The sequence below is a fragment of the Mastigoproctus giganteus genome, chromosome 11 (genome assembly GCF_048544385.1).
Source record: "Mastigoproctus giganteus isolate SK-2022 chromosome 11, ASM4854438v1, whole genome shotgun sequence".
Classification (NCBI taxonomy): Eukaryota; Metazoa; Arthropoda; class Arachnida; order Uropygi; family Thelyphonidae; genus Mastigoproctus; species Mastigoproctus giganteus.
The window spans coordinates 166,375,545-166,398,648 of NC_143585.1; the positions used below are offsets into that span (position 1 = coordinate 166,375,545).

Below are 23,104 nucleotides of genomic sequence, written 5' to 3' on the forward strand. Positions count from 1 at the left end.
TGACATCCATTTCTCTATGCAGAGTCATTGATAAAAAAAAAAAAAAAAATTGTGCAGTACATAGGCTTTTTTATTTTTATTTTCAATCAGAGCTGTTTTGCATGCGAAACTCTAGTTGGAGATAGTTTTTCGAAAGCATGTATTACAGCCATGTTTATGACAAACTTTTGCAGTCAACACTCTACCCATTGGTAATGGCAGATTGATGTGTCAAATTTTTACCATCTACATAAGAAGATACCTCTAGCTTTTAGCTTTTGTTCCTGTATACAGGATATTTGGCAACAGTTCCTTGAGATATTGTAAAAACAGTCCCTTTGACTGTTGAAAAAAAATTCCAAGCAGTGAGTGACTAATTTTGAGTGACTAATTTTGACTAATTTTAATTTCTCGACTCTAAAAGAGACATGTCACGTGTTGTCATAGCAGCAACCATATTGTTAAGGGCTGTGGCAAAAGCAGGATCATCTCTCAGGCACATTATTTCAGTTAACTCGAAGAGTTTAAATTTCTCTCAAATTGTCGAACCAACCAATAGAGTCAAGGAGTTGGCACGTTCATATGAAATATTCAGTTGTCCTCTACTGGTGGAAGGTCTCCAACTAAAATTAAGGAGACACCCACAAAGAATCCAATGTGGTGGAGTGGAACAGCTGTTGCAATCCCCTCTTTACTTGATGAAATGTTCTTGCGCCCACCATTGAAACTTCATCAATGATCACAAGGCGCAACTTGGCCAATTTGCAAACCAAAGTGTTGGCAGTACTAGGAGAGAGCTCAGGGAGTATGTTTCCAGCTTGGGAAATTGGCAGAGCAGGGGCTGAGTGATGAGTTTGCCTATACCAAAGGCTGCTTTACCGGTTGCAGCAGACAAGAGCATCTTCAGTTCGTCTGGGTCACTTCCGCTTCTTTGGTAAAATATATACTGAGGCACTGGTAGATGGCTGTTATTAGGAGACTCTTACCTACTCCAGCACCATCACTGACGAATAAGTAAATTGGAGGAGTAGAAGGAGAAGCAGTCCGAAAGTGGTGGAATGTGTACAACAACACATCTCTATGTCCACTGTTTAATTTTCGACTCAGTGAAAGAAATTCTTCTTCTGGAAGAGCAGGTAGCTGCGCAATTGTAGCCAATGGATCACCCTTTATCTGGGCCTGGATTTCCACCAGGGATTATATCATCCATCACATCCCATGTTCCTCAAATTCAAAGTCACCTAATGGAAGGCTATGTGCCTTTCTTGTAGTATCTGCTTCTTCCTCGTCTCTCATTTCTTCATCTTCATTCACAGCTGCTAAAAATGCCGTGAATTCTTCCTCACTGCCCAGTTTGTTAAATTTTATACTTTCTTCCTTGATTACATGACTCTGTTTCTTCATTTCGGCAAGGAAGGTATAACTTAAGTTGCTCCCAATAAAAGTTATCCAGATCCTGGACATGATCACATCGGCGAAAGCAGAATATTCTGGCTTTCTTCCTGCATCTGACATAGCCATCGGGATTCTTAAGGGCCATCCAACTACCCGCTGTTTCTTCATCATCCTCTTATGTTCGGTTACTTCTGTTTTCGACAAGTGAGGGGCACACTTCGTATAAGAATAATATGTGATGTAGCGAGACTCATTTGTATGGCCGCTTCATGTAATGGTCGATAATGTTTGCAAGAAAAATGTTAGTTGCAGAAGAGTCAAGATTTCTGAGTTCCGCGACAGTTTGAATGCTTCTTATCAGGTGGGCTGGTATTTACAAACACTTCACTCTCACTGGTTGTAAATATAGGCAAACCCACTAGGTGATAAATAGCTTCCTGCGCAGATATCTCTGAGGAATTCAAGAAGACGGAAACTGCGCAATGCTTCCTTCGCTGTCCCCGGGTGCCAAGCAAATTCTCTTAAATGTGCTTAAAGAGCGAAGAAAATGTGCTTAAAGAGCGATTTTCTAAAAAGTGATATTATAGTTCTTTTACGTTCCTGTCCTTAAAAAAATTTATTTAAGGACAGGAACGTAAAAGAATAAAATTTATAATACTGAATACTGAATAAAATTTATTTATTCAGTAACAGCTCTTGTTAAAAAAGTACTTTCCTTTCTTACAGAGCAAGAAAGGAAAGCCACCTTTATTTATATATTTATTACTAACACCTACTACTTCTCGCTTGTTCACAACAGGCACTGCTCCTGCCTCCCCATGACAGGGCCAGAAATCTTGGCAGAACAGTTAATCTGTCAAGGGCCAAAAGGAGCAATTATGGAACACAATAAGTTTCTTCCACTAGAGCCAAGAAGCTCTCGGCCAGACATAGAAAACGAACATGACATGTCTCAACCCAAGAGGTTTAAGACCAACTCCTCAGACAGATTTTCCTGCATTTCTCATAATGCACTCACTTACAGATCAGCCTCTCACCAAATTGTGTCCATTTCTTATTCAGAAACACCTCAAAAGTCTTGTAGGATCTCCTAAAACAGTCAAGCGACTGCAATCAGGAGACCTAGTAATAGAAACAATCAGCAGGAAACATTCGGAGCATCTACTAAAAGTTACAAATTTTGCTGGAATTTCTATAAAAGTTTCTCCCCATGGTACCCTAAACACATCTAAGGGTGTTTATCCAGCTGGGACCTATTGAATGTCTCAGAGGAGGAGATATGTCAAGAACTTCAGGAGCAAAATGTAATTGCAGTAAAAAGAATCATGATTAAAAAGGACAATACACTGGCACCTACAAGGAACATTATACTCTCTTTTAATACCCCAAACCTACCTTCTCCCATAAAAGCAGGTTATCTTCTTTGCCGCATTAGACCCTACATCCCTAATCCATTGAATTGCTATAAGTGCCAAAAGTATGGCCACTCTCAAACAGCATGTAGAGGAAATCCAGTCTGTTCCAACTGTGGGTCCTCCGATCATACTCAAAATAATTGTTCAGCAACAGAAATAAGCTGTCCTAACTGTAAAGGCAACCATCCTGCCTATTCTAGGATATGCGACAGGTGGAAAACTGAAAAGAAAATTGTGAATTATAAAATTGAAAATAAAGTAAGCTTTCAAGAAGCAAGAAAATTAATTGCTCCCAGTATTACTAAACGTACATATGCCAGTGTTGCACAAAAATATCAATCAGTCGCCACCCAGACTGATGTTACAGTCCCTTCAAACAACTCAATCTCTGACTGGACACGAACTGTTCTCTTCCAGCAACAGTCCAATATCCCGAAACAGTTGAACCAGGCAAGCAATACTGCTCTTACAGTACAAGCAAAATCGCCTTCTGCTCCTCCTCCTCCAATGAATGCTGTTGCATCAAGTAATCAGGGTTCAAACATAAAAACGAATATTCAGGACACATCCATGGATACAATTGACCCATCCAGACAGGAAGACCCAGTCTTAGAAATACATGTGAAAGAAGATATGGACACCAGTCGGCCATTCTTGAATGGGTTGAGCACGCTGAATTGTGATGGGATCCTTCCACTTGTTCAAATTACGAACCTAAAGGGGCATAAATTCAAATTAAGAAAAGACAGATGTAGAATAGATGTGTGGAAATTTGCCTTTAGCCAGCGGGTGGTTAATTGCTGGAACAAACTTCCATCATCGTTGTGGAAGTTGATAGGTTGAATAAATTTAAAGATGAACTGGACAGGCATTTGGAGGGAATGATGTGATATTTTTTTTTTTTTTTTTTTTGCTGATGCTGCATAAGCTCATACACTTGCTTTCTTGCATCACATGCCACTACTACTACTACTACTATTCTTCAAAAAAGACAAACCGAAACCTGAATGCCATAAACCAGTCACATCAAAAAAACAGTCAGATGCAGCTTCTTTTACTAAACACCAATAATGTGTGATGGGATCCTTCCACTTGTTCAAATTACGAACCTAAAGGGGCATAAATTCAAATTAAGAAAAGACAGATGTAGAATAGATGTGTGGAAATTTGCCTTTAGCCAGCGGGTGGTTAATTGCTGGAACAAACTTCCATCATCGTTGTGGAAGTTGATAGGTTGAATAAATTTAAAGATGAACTGGACAGGCATTTGGAGGGAATGATGTGATTTTTTTTTTTTTTTTTTTTTGCTGATGCTGCATAAGCTCATACACTTGCTTTCTTGCATCACATGCCACTACTACTACTACTACTATTCTTCAAAAAAGACAAACCGAAACCTGAATGCCATAAACCAGTCACATCAAAAAAACAGTCAGATGCAGCTTCTTTTACTAAACACCAATAATGCCTTATATTCTTCAATGGAATTGTAGAGGATTCATAGCAACTTTAACGATATTCAAGACTTAATTAACCGCTACTCTCCAGTTGGTTTTTGTATAGAAGAAACCTATTTAACTTCCCAAATTTCTGCCAGCATAAAACACTATTCTGTCTATCGACAAGATCGTAATACTTCAACTTCGCTCGTGGGGGTGTGGCCATCTTCATCAGTTCAAAGACCCCAACCAAGCAAATTGGTTTGAAAACTGAATTGAAGTCATTGCTGTACGTTTTATAACCCAGATTGAGTTAACATCATCAATTTATCTCCCACCAAGTCATACCTTCTCTTACCAAGATCCTGAAAACCTGCCAATACCCCTGTCTCCTGGGGGATTTCAATGGCCACCATCCCTTATATGGATCTACTAAATTGGACAGGCATGGCCGACTGATTGAAACCTTCGTAGATGAGCAAAACCTTACCATTCTTAATACCAGTGTACCTACTCGCATACAATTACCAACTGTAAAAACTTCTGTAATTGACCTCTCGATATGCTCCCCAATTCCGTATCCAATCATTTCGTAAATCTCCAACCACAGCTAATCTTGTCAACTACAAGAAATTAAGGGCAAAAGCACGTCTCATTCAGAGGCAAGCCAAGAAGAATTCTTGGATCCGGTTTGCATCTACCATAAATAGAAACACTACTCCAGGTTAATATGGAAGAAAATTAGGCAGATTTCTGGCAAATTTCCAACCACCCCTTCACCAATTCTTTCGTGGAATGAGTAAGAACTCTCTGCTCCTGAAGACATAGCAAATGCCTTGGGCAAAACCTTTGCCGAAGTCTCTGCGGCATCAAATTATTCTCCGGATTTCCAGAAAATAAAGACCGCGACTGAACACCATGCCATCAACTTTCGAACCTCAGTTTCCCTTCCGTATAACTAGCCTCTTCAATGTTCTGAACTTCTACACACCATTAAAACAACACGCAACAGTGCGGCTGGGCCAGATGGAATATCTTATATCATGTTACAAAAGCTTGGTGGCAAATACTGCCTACTATAACCTAATATTTCTGAAAAACATTTATCCCAGCTCTTGCTGCAGTTCTTGCCTTTTTGAAACCTGGAAAAGATCCTACCAGTCCGTACAGTTACAGACCAATTTCCCTCTCAAGTTGCCTCGGTAAATTACTTGTAAAAAAAATTATCCATGATCGACTTGTTTGGATCATCTAAACAGAACACCTAATGAGTAATCATCAATATGGGTTTCATAAGAACAGGTTCTCCTTAGATCTCATGATCAAAGCTAAGTCTGCAATTTGTAATGCCTTTGTGTAAAATGAACATCTTGTTATGGTTTCCATAGACATAGAGAAGGCATTTGATACTACCTGGCGTCATGGCATTCTCAGTGACCTTTATGCTCATGGTCTACCAGGCAACCTGCCTATATTCATTAGGAACTTTCTTCAGAATCGTTCATTTCAAGTTCGATATCACAACTCACTTTCTGTGACATTTTCATAGGAAGGAGTGCCACAAGGGTCTGTACTGAGTGCAACCCTTTTCGTCCTTAGAATCGATTCCATCACAAAAGAATTTCCATTTACTATTCAGACCTACCTTTATGCTGATGATCTATCTATTTCTTGCCATTCTCAGAACATGAGTTCCATTGAGTGGCAACTGCAGATATCCTTGAATAAAGTCAAAAGGTGGGCAGGGTTAAATGGCTATCGTCAATCACTGCAGAAAATTTTTGTAATCAACGGAAAATGCCTACAGATCCTGAACTTCATATATCAAACTTTACCATTCCAGTGACTAACATCAGATTCTTAGGATTAATCCTTGACAGGAAACTAAACATACTAAGAGCTAAAGCTCTTAGTATGTTTAGTCTGCCTTGTCTTAGGGAGCAGACCGTACATCTTTGCTGTTCTTATATAGAGCACTGATCAGATCCCGATTGGATTATGGTGCTCCACTCTGATTCTGCCCGTAAGACTACACTACGATGGCTAGATCCTATACAGCATAGTGCGTTGCAGATTGCGCTTGGTGCTTTCAGGACATCTCCTACTCATAGTTTATATATTGAAGCTAATGAGCCACCTCTTTACCTCCACAGAAAAACACTGCTTCTTAAGTATGCAGCCTAAATACAAAGTTGCTGGCAGCATCCTGTTGAGCCATACCTCTTTAATCCACCACTGCAAAATCTCTATAGAAACAAACCCACTAAAATAAGACCAGCAAGCTTATGCCTTATTGAATTAACAGAGTTGGAATGTTCCTAATTTCAACAGGCAACAAGTAATGAATTATTCTCAACCACCTTGGACTCTCCCCTCTGCAATTAACCTGCGATACTTATCTTCAGAAGTGGGGAAAGAATCGCCAACCAATAATCAATGTGAAATAACTCCATGCAAGCCATATTCGAAAATATGCTGATTATTTGCCAATCTATACTGATGACTCCAAATAACATTCAGCCATAGGAGCAGCGGCAGTATTTCCTTCTTCAGTCATTTCAGCTGCTCTTCCAGCTTAGTGTAGCAGCTTCTCAGCAGAACTCCATGCAATAAAATTAGCCTTAGAAAATCTGAATCACTACCCATCTGTAAAATACATAGTATACACAGACTCGCTCAGCTCAATTACAACAATGCAAAATTCCTCCTACAAGGTTCACCCTGTGTTAAATCAAATCAGAAGTCTCCTATTGCAAATTGAAGAATGTCATCAATCAGTGACCTTTTGCTGGATCCCAGCAAATTCAGGGATAAAGGGGAACGAACTCGCTGGCAAAACTGCTAAAAATTCATCAACTTTTGGTTTAACCTCCGTCCATGTTCCAGCCTCTGACTACAATCACATCATACAAATAGCATGTCTTGCACAGTGGAAAGATCTATGGCACATCCAAACCAATAATAAACTACCAATTTAAACAGGAACCACCAAAGCTTTGGCACTCTAGAACCAAAACAGTGCGAAGAGAGAAGTGGTACTTGCATGAATAGGACATACGTATCTCACTCACCTCCATCTACTTGCAAGAGAGGATCCTCCTCAGTGTCCACACTGTTCAGCACATTTATCAGTGAAACATGTCCTAATTGACTGCCCACAGTATCAACAGGACAGAACATCTGTCCTGTCTTCCCTGACAAATCTGCGAGAACCGATGACAGTGCATATTATTGGCGAGGAAGCAAATATCAATGGATTTCTCTTTTCTGAAAAAAATTGGACTTTATCATAAATTCTGAAAGATCACCGTAACAAAAATCAAGTCATTACAACTGAATTTTGTTTTTAGCAGTTCACTATGAATAGGTACACTATTAGCCTCAGAAGCTTATGCACCATTAAACCCCCATAACACACACACTTCCTTCGCTTCTCTGTGGCCCTTTCTCACTTCCTCGACAGTTGCCCTGAGCAAGCAAGACATTCCACTATCAGCCTTGTTAATGTAGTTTCCGACGTAAAGTGAGCAAGCAAATGGATTCTGAATGTATTGTATATCCGTGTTTGCTTGGTGTAGAAAGAGAGAGTTTTCTTGCAGAATGGATTAACCATAACATCCCCTGAACTTCTCTGTGGGGATATTTTTGGTTTAGTAAGGGTTGTTCTAACCACAAGGATATATTCATTTAGTGAAAGATTATTGTAATTTAAATACTCATCAAGTGTTTTAATATTTGGTGGAATGTCCTCCAATTTTTCCCCAATTGAGACAGACATTTCTTTTGCTTTTTTGTACAGTGTGTTAGTTGTCTGATGGCACCGGGGGTTTCCCCCATCTCCGCAAAGTGCTTTTTTGTACTGTGGGTCTTGGGCATCAAGTTCCAGCAAGATTATATTGTAATCCATGGGGAAGGGAATCACAAATTGACTGCTAGGCTTTGGGTGGCAAGTGGCTGTATGTTTATGTTTTTGGAGAGCAACTAGAGATTCGTCCAAGTCACTACTATTAGAGGTAATGATTGTGTCTACAAATTCAGTCACTTTTTTAACAGTAGATGGATCACCTGGTTGGAAACAGGTGCCCCTTCCAACTACAACATAATGTGAGAATGAGGCGAACCCCTGTGCTGAAATTCTATTCTGTAATAGAAGTGACTGATTTTGTGGGCCCCAAAAGGACCATCAGGTCCCTGTCTTCCTAAATTTCTTTAGCCTAGTCTCAAAATAAGTTGCACATATGAATGGGTCTGCCTGTATAAGACGTGTCTTTTCTTGGTAAGTTCAGCTACTTCATCCAGTGTGAAAAAAGTGTTGTCAACAACTTTCTTTAGCAATTTAATAAGCTCTGGATTCTTCTGCTGATACGTCACAAATATTGTTGGCACTCCAAATTGCCTTACCATGGCCAAGACTTTTTTCTTTTCAGCCTCCCAATGCGAAGGAGAGTTTTTAATTTTGGCTAGAACTCTGTAACCCTCATCATGCTGGACAAGGTTATCGATGAACCCATCATTGAAAAGATTGCTTGCATAAATAGGGGCTCCGGCAAGAGTTTTCTTCTGCAGGCATGTTGTGATTCTATTTTTCAACAATAACATTTGGTCTTTCTTGAGTGCAGTGATTGATTTGCACTGCCCTTCAATCATTCCTAGTGATTTTGGACTTGATGATGTCCAAATGACTTAATTTTGTCTTAAAGTGATGTCTTTGACCACAATGAACTTTAATAAATGCCAGCTTCTGTAACAGTAAGTGTTTGTCAAAAAGCAGAGAGAGAGCAGCCTCTTCCTCTACCCAGGAGCTAGTGTGATGGTGACATCACCACAGTAGTCTAGAAGAGTCTCCTGTTGTTGTTTTGTTTGGTTTTTAGGAGAATTAGCAACTAAGGCCATTTTGCTCCGGTGATATGCGGTGGTCACAGGCTCGAACCCCAGTCTAATCAAGAAGCATATGCTACACACTGCTCCTGCCCACCTGGCTACAGAGGTGCCAAGGGTCTCCTGTCCTCCTGGATTAAGCAGTTGTTCGTTGTCCTCCTCTTGCACTCTATCCCGGATCTGTGCTTCAAGGTCTTGACAGGTACAAGGTTCCTCTTCATCAGGCTCACCAACCCAGCTTTCTTTCAGGGAAATACCCAGGTCTTGGAACAGCTCACACTTGACTAAGTATCGGGCTGCCTCTTGAACTTTCTCTGGCCTTACTAGCTCCTTACGGCCATGCCTATAGCACATTTTTCGCTTCAGTTCTACAGTGATGATGAGTGTGTCTGACATGGACTGCAATAGTGCAGACACCATTGTGTCTAGCCGGACTGGGATGTTGACCACATTTCCCACAAGGGCATGCTGGTGTCCCAACCATTGACCCTTCCTGATGATTTTCAATAATACATGCCAGGGAGAAACTAATCTTTCCTCAAGTGGTGTGAGGTCTTTCAGGGCACTTCAGTGAACACCAGGCCATTACGTCGGGCCAGTCGTGGAATCTTGACTTTGCGAATGGAAACTGTACAGGTGTAACAGAATCCCCCCCCCACATCCATGTTTGGGTCTAAGTGGAAAATTGAGGACAAGTATTCTTCATCTGAAGATGCATCGCCTATTGTCTTAATAGACATCCTTGAAATATGCATAATTGATTTAATGTGTCACGATAGTGGCAAATATGGTAGTGCCCTTCACTTATATTTTGGCAAAATTTGCATGTTTGTCCCAGTCTGATTAGTTTTTCATTTCCCGTGCTGCAGAAGTTGAACTTTCTCTACTTCTATACAAAGGATCATTTCGAGATACTCGTCGGAATTCGGTGTCCCTTGTCTGCTCTGCCAGTTGATAATCCTTATCTTTGTGAGATGGGCAGTGAGCTTCATTAACATGGATCTGCTCATTCCTACGATACTCTTCATTTTGGTGAGCAAACCTATGGGTCTCAGTGTTGCGGATTTGTTCCAACTCGATATTCAATGCTAAGGTGCTATTATGGTGAGACAGAGAATTAACTTATTAATTCTTATTAATTAATTTATTTAATTTACTTTTAATAGGCATCGATGCCCTTTCATTTTTCTTATTGAATTTGTTTCGTTCTCTTTCATTTTGAGAGATGGATTCATTCACCCATGATCGCCTCTTCTCTCTCTAGCCCTCTCTTTTATCTTATTAATTTTTCATAAGGAACAGTCATAGGGCATTGCGGATTTTTCTGTCTTTCTTCCTTTACAAGGACATTCTGACTTTCATCTGGCATATTAGGCTTGGAATGCGTATCTCTTACGAATTTACACTTCTGTCGCTGATGCTGGTTCTTCTCCCTCGCCTTTATTCGTTCCCTTTCCTTCTTTGCTTTAGAATCGATACAAATCTTTTTTAGGTCCCCCTCCAATTGAGCACTGAATACCTTGAAGTTTTGAAATTTTGCTTTAGAATCAATACAAATCTTTTTAGGTCCCCCTCCAATTGAGCACTGAATACTTGAAGTTTTGATAAAGTTGTATCAAGAGTTGCTTGATACAACTTTATCAAATTTATACAATTGGTTTCTAGTCAACCTATTCAGGTTGACTAGAAACCAATAGAGTGAAGTATTAAAAAGCTTCCATTTTCAGCATCTTTAATAAATGAGGCCTCATTTACCTGCAGCCAAAGTGGTCTATTTCAGGGTCTTGCTCACGTACAACGGACATGTAGTAGTAGTAGTGGCATGTGATGCAAGAAAGCAAGTGTATGAGCTTATGCAGCATCAGCCAAAAAAAAAGAAATCACACCATTGCCTCCAAATGCCTGTCCAGTTCCTCCTTAAATTTATTCAACCTATCAACTTCCACAACGACAGATGGAAGTTTGTTCCAGCAATTAACCACCCACTGGCTAAAGGCAAATTTCCGCACATCTATTCTACATCTGTCCTTTCTTAATTTGAATTTATGCCCCCTTAGGTTCGTAATCTGAACAAGTGGAAGGATCCCATCAGAATTCAGTGTGCTCAACCCGTTCAAGGCCTTATACACCTCAATCAGATCACCACGCTGGTGTCCAGTCTCCAGCCACTGCAATTTGCAGAACTTAAGCCTCTCTTGGTAAGAGGATCCCTTCATTCCCCTCACGAATCTTGTTGCCCTTCTCTGTACACGCTCAAGCAAATCTACATCCTTCCTAAAATGAGGCCTCCAGACCTGTGCGCAGTACTCAAGGTGTGGCCTGACCATTGCATGTTATAGGCAATGGCAAACACCCCACAGTCCATGTTATTCTGCTGTCTTTGAACATTACTATGAAATAGTATGGGAGGCTGCAAGGAAAACAGATGGCTTACAAAGTCCATTTGATCAGCGGATAAATTTCCCAAGGCCAGGCTGTTGTAGATATGTAGATAGAGTGACCCAGTGGGCTGTGACTCATCGCTCCTCACTATTGACTCCCGGAACAAGACCTGTAGTGCCTCATTTCCCTCTTGACAATCAATATGATGCAGTAGATCCAGAGATCGCCCTAGCATGATGTTCCATGGACGGAACTCTGTGTGGGAGGCAAGGAGGTCGTGAAACCTCTGGATTACCTCGTTGTCAAGATAGTCACCTCTTATTATTATATTGTACATAGAGGCCATGTCTAATAATAAAATTTGCACAATTTTTAGTTTAATAGTAACTGAAAAAAGTTTCTAGTAACCCGATTTGGCCTAAAACTAACAAAAACGTTGTCCATTTGAGTCTTTCCAGTTGTTGTGAATGACAAGGGTGGGAGAAGCGACTGGCAGGTGAGGGTCGTGCAAGACTCCACGCAAGCACCTGCCCACCACCGTTGCTTCAATACTGGCTCTCTGGGTACCTCCTTTCCGGGACAACTCCAGTTTTGAAAATTGTTAAAAAAATACTTCTCATCGCAAAATTTATAAATGACCTTTATAGAATTAATAACTAACTATTTAGCAACCTTTTTGTCACCAAAAGGAGAGTTACTTAGTAAAAAGAAGCATGCTATCGAAGTGCAATAAAAAATTATTTTTTTAATTTTAACGCAAAAAGTAAATGATGATTTTAATCGGAATAGTTTTCCCTTGATATGCATCGAATAACACATAGCTAATGTGATTTTTAAATTTTTAGCTTTATTAGTGACGGAAATAAAGGGGGTGGGGACATCAAAATTTTCACATTTTCCTGTTTGGCACTGCCATTTTTAATGTTAAAAATATTTTAAAATTATATTTTAAACCTACTTGTTGAGCTCTTTCAACGGTGTGTAATAAGCTATAAGTTGTCAACAACATTTTTGTTCCCCCATATTTACCCCCCCCCATTTCTCAGACATTTTTGTCAACAATCAATATGGCATTATGTTGACCCACATGGTGTACAAACCCATGCAACATTTCAAATCAGTAGGTTGAGTGGTTCCAGAGATACAATGCTGTGACAGATGGACAGACAGACAACTGAGTGACAAATTTAAGGATCCTTCGTTAGACTACGGACCCTAAAAAAAGGAAATAGGCAGGTCCTGATAAGTATAGAGGCCAAAGTGTGAATTGCACTATGTGCAAATTGTAGTCTATGGTGCTTCAGATAAAATTACGAGAGGAGGTAAATGATAAGATTAGTGAAGAACAAAGTGGATTTAGGTCCGGTTACTCATGTGTGGACAATTTGTTTATTCTACAGCAACTAGTGGAGAAAATAAGAGCAAGGAATAAAAATACCTGTTTACCTTCATCAATCTAGAAAAAGCTTACAACTCTGTTCAAAGAAAGGAATTATGGAAAGCCCTGCAATAGATGTCAGTTGATCCAGAACTTGGATCAATTGACAATTAGGGAACTATACAATAACAACGTGGCATTTATTAAAATTGGAAAGTCTTTACCTAACCCAATCTATCCAACGAAGGGGCTGAGGCAGGGATGTAGGTGACAAAAAGAAGCTTTAGCATTTAGCATTAGCATTAGTAGAGGCATTTGATGCAAGAAAGCAAGCTTATGCAGCATCAGCCAAAAAAAAAAAACCCACTTCCACTTCACCCCTCTGTTCGTTCAAAATACCTGTCCAGCTGAGCCTTAAACTTATTTAGGCTATCAACCTCCACCACAAGGGATGGAAGTCTGTTCCACCAACCAACCACCCTCTGGCTAAAGGCAAATTTCTGCACGTCTATCCTACATCTGTCTTTCCTCAATTTGAATTTATGCCCTCTCAGGTGATTTTTCTGAGCTAGAGGAAGAATCCCATCAGCATTGAGCATGCTTAAACCATTCAAGGCTTTATACACCTCTATCAGATCACCTCGCTGGTGCCTAGTCTCCAGACACTGTAATTTGCAAAACTTAAGCCTTTCTTCGTAAGAGCACCCCTTTGTTCCATTCACTAATCTTGTTGCCCTTCTCTGTACTCGTTCCAGCAGCTCTACATCCTTCTTGAAATGAGGCCTCCAGACCTGTATACAGTACTCTAGGTGTGGCCTGACCATCGCCTTATACAATGGAATAATCACCTCCTTATCCCTGCTGGAAAAATTCCTGTATATCATTGACAATACTCCATGAGCTACTCTTGCAGCCCGTCTGCACTGCTCAGAGAACTTCATATCTGCCTGCACAACCACCCCCCAAGTCCCTTTCATTCTCTACCACTGTCAGTGTAGTACCACAGAGTTGATACTTTGCTCTGGGGTTGCTGTTTCCCATGTGTAGTACTTTACATTTGTCAATGTTAAACTTCATTTGCCACCTCTCAGCCCATCTGCTCAACCTTTCCAGATCCTGTTGCAGCAGCATAGTGTCAGTAGTGTCCTTGACAACCCTGCCAACCTTTGTATCGTCTGCAAACTTGGACATTAAGCCCGATATACCATCATCAATATCATTTATAAATACAGAAAACAATAATGGACCCAACACTGATCCCTGAGGGACTCCACTAATAACATCAGTCCACGATGAGCAGTGTCCATTGATTACCACTCTCTGTCTTCTCCCCCTCAACCACCCCTTTATCCATAGCAGCAATTTGCCTCCAATGTCACACTGCTCCAATTTGTGTAGCAGTCTTCCATGTGCAACAGTATCAAAAGCCTTTCTAAGATCCAAGTATATAATATCAAAGTTATTCCCTGCATCCAGTTCTTTTGTGACTGCATCATAGTATCCAATCAATTTGGTCAGGCAAGACTTCCCCTTAACAAAACCATGCTGTGTCTGAGCTATAACTGAAGTCTTGTCTAAATGATCCTGCAGGGCCCTAGAGATGGGCTACCTTCATCGAAGTGCTAGAATTTCAAAACCTGAGAGGTTTACGAATGAGGAAATTAGACATGCAGATGATGATGTTATAGAACAAATTGAAAATAGGAGGCTGAGATGGTTTGGACATCTTCTATGCACGAAGAAAGAGAGATGGCCTAAAATTTTATATGACTGGATGCCATAAGGAAAGAGAAGACGAGGATGCTCTAGAAAATCATGGAAGGAGGGTGCAATGTCAGCTATGACAGAGAGAAAGTTGAAGCTGCCCAAGTCCGGCGACTTTTGAAAATGAGAATGACAAGGTGACGATCTGTCTTATAAATCGAACATAGATAGAAGTTATAAGTTAATTAATATACAACAAAATTATCTCCTCAACTAAAAAAAATGTTCTTGAATTCTCCTACCACTCACTCTATAACAATAGCAGTAAATTTGAAGAAACAGATATGATTGAGATCAGGTGAATGTTTGGGGAACACGACACAGATTTCCATCATCTTCCTTGGCCACCAGGGAAGATTGGTGGAAATCTGTGTCACTTTCTCCAAACCATTCTTGCATTATGCACTGTTGCATTATCATCCATAAAGTGGCCATCACCTTTGGGATAAAAGTGTGACATTGCAAGGTGCAATAGATCTGATACAAAATGCTGGTACTCCCTGCATGATATTTGACCCTTCACTACTATCGATGAACTCAGTCCATGCCAACAAAACATTACCCCTATCACAATACCATATCCAGCTGCTTGAGTTGTCTTAACAAAGCAAGCAGGGTCCATTGCTTCGTGAGGTTCTTGCCACACTCTCTGCCTACCATCAGTGCAAAACTATATATTGTGATTCGTCCGACCACATGACTGTTCCACTGTTCAGTCAAATTCTTGGCACCACTGCAAGTGGATTTTTCTGTTTTTCTCTGAAACAAGTGGCTTCGAAATAGGCAGGCAACTGCCAATACCCAATTTCTTCAGTTCTCTGTGCATAGTATGTGTGGAAATAGGACAGTTCTGAGCTGTTGAATTGATGTTATTTGCTGCACACTGGATATCCCATTTTTCCCTTCAGTCCTCCTTAGTGTACGATGGCTATGCTCTTGAATTATTGTTTTACTGCCACATTTATGCCTTTGAGATGTGGAAGAACTGCTTACTTTCCAGTCATTAAAAATCTTTGATATGGATGCTTTTCAGAAATAAGTTCTTTTATTTCTTGATTCATGGCCACAACTAAATGTGCACTCTCAAATTAGCACTTTTTCAAACACCTGATAGATCAGGCATTTTCCCCATTCTGACTTTAGATTACTGCAGTCGAACAGCATGTGTAGTCTTTATACTCAATGTGGCAACATATCATCACACCCACATCACAGTTTTCATTCTGCTATTTTCATTTATTCACATTTATTTGTATTTTCTTCTGTCTGGCTTAATACAAAGGCTCCTATTTTTTTTTTTTTTTTTAGTACGCGTACCTTGCATCATATACACTGAATACGTTTGCAGATAAAGGAATCACTAAGTGGCAGTGATCACAGTATACTGATTTGGGATGTACTTAAAGATGTAACTACCATCAGGGGTAAAAAGAAGGGATTTTGCTTTCTTAAGGGTGACTACAGTGGGACCAACTGACAGTGTTACCAACAGCAAATTCTAAATTGAAAGAATTTACGAAATCAATCTTGGAAGCTACTAGGCTTTTCATACCAACTAAGAAATACTGTTCAAGATTTAGACCTAAATGGATGTCAGATGAACTAATGAGACTTGTGGCAGAGAAGAAAAATGCATAGGATGCATATAAATTATAAGGCAACACAGAAGCCTATAGTAGATATAAGCTGTTCTGTAATCAAGTCACAAAAGAGGTTAGGGTAGGCAAGTGAAGGCACATTACAAGAAATCTCTGGCAAAGGATGCAAAGAAAAACAGCAGAGACTTCTTTACTTATATCAACTCTAGAAGGAAGGGGTTGAATCAGATTAGTCCACTTGATATCAATGGTTTGACTATTGATGATCCTGCTCAGATATCTGACAAACTGAATGAGTATTTTGCATCTACATTTATACATGAGGAATTCTGTAGGGAAGTAGAGGATAGAATCTTATTAAACTCTTACAGGGAGCTAAATGAGAGCAAAGTGGAGAAGATTTTGTTGAAGTTAAAAATAAGAAAGGCACCACTGGACTGGATGGGATCTATCCAGTTATATTAAAGGAGGCAGCAAAGTAAACAAGCCATAATTATGAAATGTATCTCCAATTCGCAAAGTGGAATCAAATGGTGACACAAGGAATTACAGATGTGTTAGTTTAACTTCTGTTCCTGGGAAAATAATGGAGTCGCTTGTTAAAGAATCGTTCCAGGATCATCTAGACAAGACTGTAGTTATAGTGCAGACACAACATGGGTTTGTTAAGGGGCATTCTTGTCTGACCAAATTGATTGGATACTATGATGTGGTCACACAGGAACTGGATGCAAAAAATAAATTTTTGATATATCATATACTTGCATTTCAGGAGCTTTTGATACTGTTGCACATGGAAGACTACTGTAGAAATTGGAGCAGTATGGCATTAAGGGCAAGTTGCTACAGTGGATAAAAGGATGGTTGAGTGGGAAAAAAGAGAGTGGTAATCAATGGACACTGCACTCCATAAACTAACGTTAGTAGTGGAATCCCAATAGAGTTCATTGTTGCCCCTGTGTTGTTTTGTATATTTATCAATGATATTGATGAAGGTATATCAGGTTTAATGTCCAAGTTTGCAGATGATACAAAGGTTGGCAGGGTTGTTAACGATGGTAAAGACAGTATGCTACTCCAACTGGATCTATATAAGTTGGGAAAATGGGCTAAGAAGTGGCAACCGAAGTTTAACAGTACTGCATATGGATAGCAGTAACTCCAGAGTAACATACCAACTGTATGGTACTACATTCAGGGATTTGGAGAATGAAAAAGACCTAGGTAGTAATTGTGCACTCCCATATGATATGTTCTGAACAGTGCAGTCAAGCTGCAAGAAGAGCTGATTGGGTTTTGTCAATCATATACAGGAATTTTGCTAGCAGGGATAAGGAGGCGATTATCCTTTTGTATAAAGCAGTGGTCAGACGACACCTTGAGTACTGCGTACAGGTCTGGAGGCCTCGTTTTAGGAAGGATGTAGAGTTGCTAGAATGAGTACAGAGGGCAACAAGATTGGTGAGGGGAACAAAAGGGTGCTCTTACCAAGAATGGTTTGTGTTTTGCAAATTGCAGCATCTGGAGACTAGATACCTGTGAGGTGATCTGATTGAAGTGTATGAGGTTTTGAAAATTGTTAAAAAAATACTTCTCATCACAAAATTTATAAATGACCTTTATAGAATTAATAACTAAATAAATAAAATATTTTTATTATAATAGAATTCAATTTACTAACAACAATAGTATTTATCAGTAGGTATGTTATTCATCACATCCTTCTTAATCTTCTGAGCCATTGATATCTGAATAAATATCAGAGTCTACTTCATATTCAGGGTCAGATTCTTCTGAGCCATTGTTATCTTCATTATCCCATAATATATCATCTTCTGAGCCATCGAGAGCATTTGTGATGCAACATTTTTTAAATGAGTGCTTGACTATTCTTTCTGGGATCAGCTTCCAAGCTATATACCCATTCTGCCAATTTTGATGCAGGCACTTTCTTAATTTTTTTGGAAGGTGTCAGCAGAAGGTTGTCGGTCAACAGCCAGGATTCATATTCCTTTCTCAAGTAATTCTTAAATGGTTTGTTGACTGAAACTTCGAGTGGCAGCAGTTGGCTAGTCGTGCCTCCAGGAATTACAACCAAGTCACTACATTTTTGCACAATTTTATTTTGACCCGTTTGGACAAATGTCCACGAAATGCATCAAATACTAGCATGCTAGGTGGGTTATGAAGACTTCCAGGACATCTATTCCACACAACATCTAGCCAGTCTTCTGTAAGCTCTGCCGACATCCATCCATTTTTTTGTGCATGCACAATAACGTGCTTGGGGAAAATTTCATTTCATCAGCATTTCCTTTTTTTTTTTTTTTTTTTTTTTTTCCTTCCCTTAATTTCATCACCTGTCACTTGTGTTGAAAGTCTGCAGAAATTTTTTGACAGATAGATGTTCAGCACCTTAACGATAATCTGCTACAACGCACAAGTCTGTCGCACCAGCTGCAACTGCCTCTAAAAATTATTTTCTTTATTCCCAAGTGACTTAGCAATTTCTCCGGCTTCCAATTGCATGGCTTGCCGAATTATGGGTAATCCTTTTGCGTGTGTCTCTGTTACAAAGCGTATCACAGCTTCATCGACTTATGGAAATCTTCCTTTCTTAGGCCCTGTAAAGCACTTGGTTGTTGCTTTGCATGAAAATATGGAATTGCGATCATTTCTCCAACGATGAACATTTACTTCACTAATGTCAAAATGTCAACCTATGGCTCTATTTCCATGTTCTTTTGCATACACAGTAACTTTTTGTTTCAATGCAGCTTCATAGTGCAATATTTTTGACATTTTAATGTGCAATAAGGGATAAAAATGAACAAAATACAGTAACTCCACTTCTTACGTACTTTAGAAGATACAAACAAAACTTGCTAGTTTTCACTGAGAGAGCTCCACTGTATTGAAATAACGGTGGCTTCACATTTCGAAAAGGTGTGAAATCACCCACGTCACTTTATTCTCCAGTGGAATTGAAGAATGCAATAACGGTCAAACTTGGCAGGGTTTCCGCATAAAAAAAAAACGTGTGGTGCTGTGTGCAAAGCTTGGGAAAATTTAAAAAAAAAAACTGCAATTCTAAGACACACACCATTTTTAGAGACGTTTATGGGGGGGGGGAGTTCACCTTAGAATTAAAGAAATATGGTAATACTGAGGTATTTTAATGTTGAGATTGCACTTAACTGATGACATGAGGTCATATAAGGTCTGCAAAATTTAAAAATAAAACTTCAAAACTTTTGAAGTGAATGGGAGGGTTGTTTTTTTCTTTTTTTTTTTTTGCATCATATGCCTCTGCTAATACAAGCAAAACAGATCCTACTAAAGAACAAATCTAGGTAAGTTGCTGCTGCACGTGACAAACAGCTTATATGACAAGTACCAATGAAGTAAGAGGATATTACTAAATTTTAATGTATCTCTGATTTCTCTAAAGTGCAGTTAAAGCTATTAATACTGAGATGTTTCAGTGTTGAGACCGGGCTAGCTGGGTGGGTAAAGGCTGGCAACCCAAAGGTCGCGGGTTTGAATCCCGCCTCGGGCTTGGATCAGAGTAGAAAATGCAAAAACCTTGGGAGGTGCCAAATGGCCACAGCGATGGTGCCAACAACTAAAAAAAAAAAAAAAAAAAAAAAACTTAACTGATGACATGAAGTCAAATTATAAGGTTTCCAAATTGAATTTAAAAAATAATCAAAGAATATTCTGATTGCTTGAAAAATGTAGGAAGTTTTGAATGTGAAAAAGTGGCAGCATGATACAACATGATGCTTGGATTGCAGTGCATTGCATTTATTTAGTATTTGCATCAAACGGGTTGACATTCCCATTTAAATTCATCAAGAAATGATAAGTTTATCCTGACAGCTTTATGGATGTTTTAAATTTACATAACTTGGTGGGAAAGTTTCATGAAGGATGACCCTTGTGAAAATGAAGTGCATCGACAAATACCTTTATCTAGTTTTTCAGAGACGAATATCTGCTGAGTGGAGGAAATTAGCATTAGCATTAGTAGAGGCATATGATGCAAGAAAGCAAGCTTATTCAGCATCAGCCAAAGAAAAAAAAAAAAAAAAAAAAAAACCCCACTCCCATTTCACCCCTCTGTTCGTTCGAAATACCTGTCCAGTTGAGCTTTAAATTTGTTTAGGCTATCAACTTCTACAACAAGTGATGGAAGTCGGTTCCACCAACCAACCACCCGCTGGCCAAAGGCAAATTTCCGCACATCTATCCGACATCCGTCCTTCCTCAATTTGAATTTATGCCCTCTGAGGTGATTATTCTGAGCAAGATGAAGAATCCCATTGGCATTGAGCATGCTCAAATCATTCAAAGCCTTATACACCTCTATCAGATCACCTCGCCGGTGCCTAGTCTCCAGACTCTGTAATCTGCAAAACTTAAGCCTTTCTTCGTAAGAGCAACCCTTTGTTCCATTCACTAATCTTGTTGCCCTTCTCTGTACCCGTTCCAGCAGTTCAACATCCTTCTTGAAATGAGGCCTCCAGACCTGTATACAGTACTCAAGATGTGGCCTAACCATTGCCTTATACAAGGGAATAATCACCTCCTTATCCCTGCTAGAAAAATTCCTGTATATCATTGACAAGACACCATGAGCTACTCTTGCAGCTCGTCTGCACTGCTCAGAGAACTTCATATCTGCCTGCACAATTACCCCCAGGTCCTTTTCATTCTCCACCACTGTCAGTGTAGTACCGCAGAGTTGATACGTTGCTCTGGGGTTACTGTTTCCCATATGTAGTACTTTACATTTGTCAATGTTAAACTTCATTTGCCACCTCTCAGCCCATCTGTTCAACCTTTCCAGATCCTGTTGCAGCACCATAGCGTCAGTAGTGTCCTTAACGACTCTGCCAACCTTTGTATCATCTGCAAACTTGGACATTAAACTTGATATCCCATCATCAATATCATTCATAAACACCGAAAACAACAACGGACCCAACACTGAACCTTGAGGAACTCCACTAATAACATTAGTCCACGTTGAGCAGTGTCCATTGATTACCACTCTCTGTCTTCTGCCACTCAACCAACCCCTTATCCATAGCAGCAATTTGCCTCCAATGCCACACTGCTCCAATTTGTGCAGCAGTCTTCCATGTGCAACAGTATCAAAAGCCTTTCTAAGATCCAAATATATAATATCAAAGTTATTGATATAATATCAAAATATATAATATCAAAATTGCAACAGTTCAAGGCCTTTCTGTTGGCTCTGTTTGTACCATTCTTCACAAAGATCTCAGTATTCAAACTGTCAACCAAGTGGTTTCTACAATAGCTTTCTTCAGAGCAAAGGCATTTTGTGTCAAGTTGTAGGAAGCAGTACTTGCTCAGGATGCTTCAGTGAATGCCTGTTTCTTCTCAATCGCAAACAATGGGTGAGCCAGATTTTACTGTTTGATCTGGAAGCCAAATGTCAATATGTTCAATGAAAACATACTGTCACTGTTACCTGAAGAGCTTGATGTTTCTGTAAGTGTGGAGAAAATTATGGTCGCTGTCTTCTGGGATATCGATGGAATAATACTTACACGTTTGTTCCAAGAGCACTACAGTGATAGGAAACCTATATGAAGAGATTCTGAAGAAAACGTTTCTCCCTGAGTTTGAAAAGAAACATTTACACAGACAGAATTACATCAGATTCCAACAGGACAGTGCTCTTCCCATCATGCTGCTAAGGTGAAATTTTTTTTTACAGTAAACAAAATTGAGGTCATCCCACATTCTCCATATTCACCTGACCTTGCACCTAGTGACTTTTGGTTGTTTTCAGTTATGGTGCCTATCATGGCAAAGCTTTTCCTAACCAACAAGCAACCAGTCACAGCTTGGAAGAAAAGTGTGGATAAATGTTGTTCATTTTAGGAGATTACATTGAAAAATGGCTTGTATCTTGTGTATTTTATAAGAAATAAGTTTGGAGACCTTACTATTGAATGCACCTCATATAATAACTTAATTTGCTCAATGTCTATATACAGGCTATGGCTGTGTTCCACATGTACAAGAATTATGAAAATAATTTTATTTTTTAAATGAATTTTTTTACATCAGGAAATAGGCTCATGAAAAAGTTATATAAATTAACCTTTTTTTTTTTTTTTTTAAGGATGGCTTTGCAGTACCTGATGCAGATGATGAAAGTGGCATACTTGAAAAAGAAGACGATTAAGTGTTGCACAACTTATCCTAACCTGGTGCCTTAGCATAATGCTGTATTAAATAATGTAAATGTCTTTTAACTAAACTTGTTACTGCAACATTCAAAAAAAAATTTATATTTTGTATTGACAAACAAAGAAGCTCAGAACAGCATAACTTATTTCCCGGATTTATTTAATGAATAGGTTAAAAAGAAAGCAAGGTGTCTGTTTTTGATTTTGAATTCCAGTCATACACTGTGATTATACTTTAGTGAACTCTCATCTAGAGATATGAAGATTTTAATAAAATTTTATATATTTATTAAAGAAGTATAATTTAACCTGCTCATATGCTAATTCTTTAAATCAACATTTTATTTTATAATTGTTATATATTAAAAAAAAGTAAGAAAATCACTGCAAAAAAGATTGAAAATATATACAGTTATTACGTGAACTACTTTTGTGCAAAATGGTGCTAGTTTCTTTGTTTATTTTGTATTACCTAATTGTTAAAATGAATGCAGGATTTAAGGGTTTTTTTTTTTAATCATTCAAATGCTTTCAAATACACTAATGCTAGAAAAGGTGATAAATTATAGTGGTAAGTATTTCACTCTTCTGAAAACTACATTGTGTTGTACTGTGCCTGTTATAAATTTTATTTTTAATGTCTTAC

At 39.1% G+C, this 23,104-nt stretch overlaps 1 protein-coding gene across 1 annotated transcript in view; it reads left to right on the top strand.

Annotated features, from left to right (window-relative positions):
• LOC150078556 (microtubule-associated protein RP/EB family member 1-like) overlaps positions 1-22,703 on the top strand; it is a 128,186-nt gene extending 105,483 nt beyond the window's left edge. The window contains exon 8 of the mRNA XM_090384982.1: positions 22,392-22,703. Within this exon, the coding sequence (XP_090241108.1) occupies positions 22,392-22,454 (63 nt within the window). The 3' untranslated portion in view covers positions 22,455-22,703. The remainder of the gene's footprint in view (positions 1-22,391) is intronic.
• Positions 22,704-23,104: the final 401 nt, after the last annotated feature.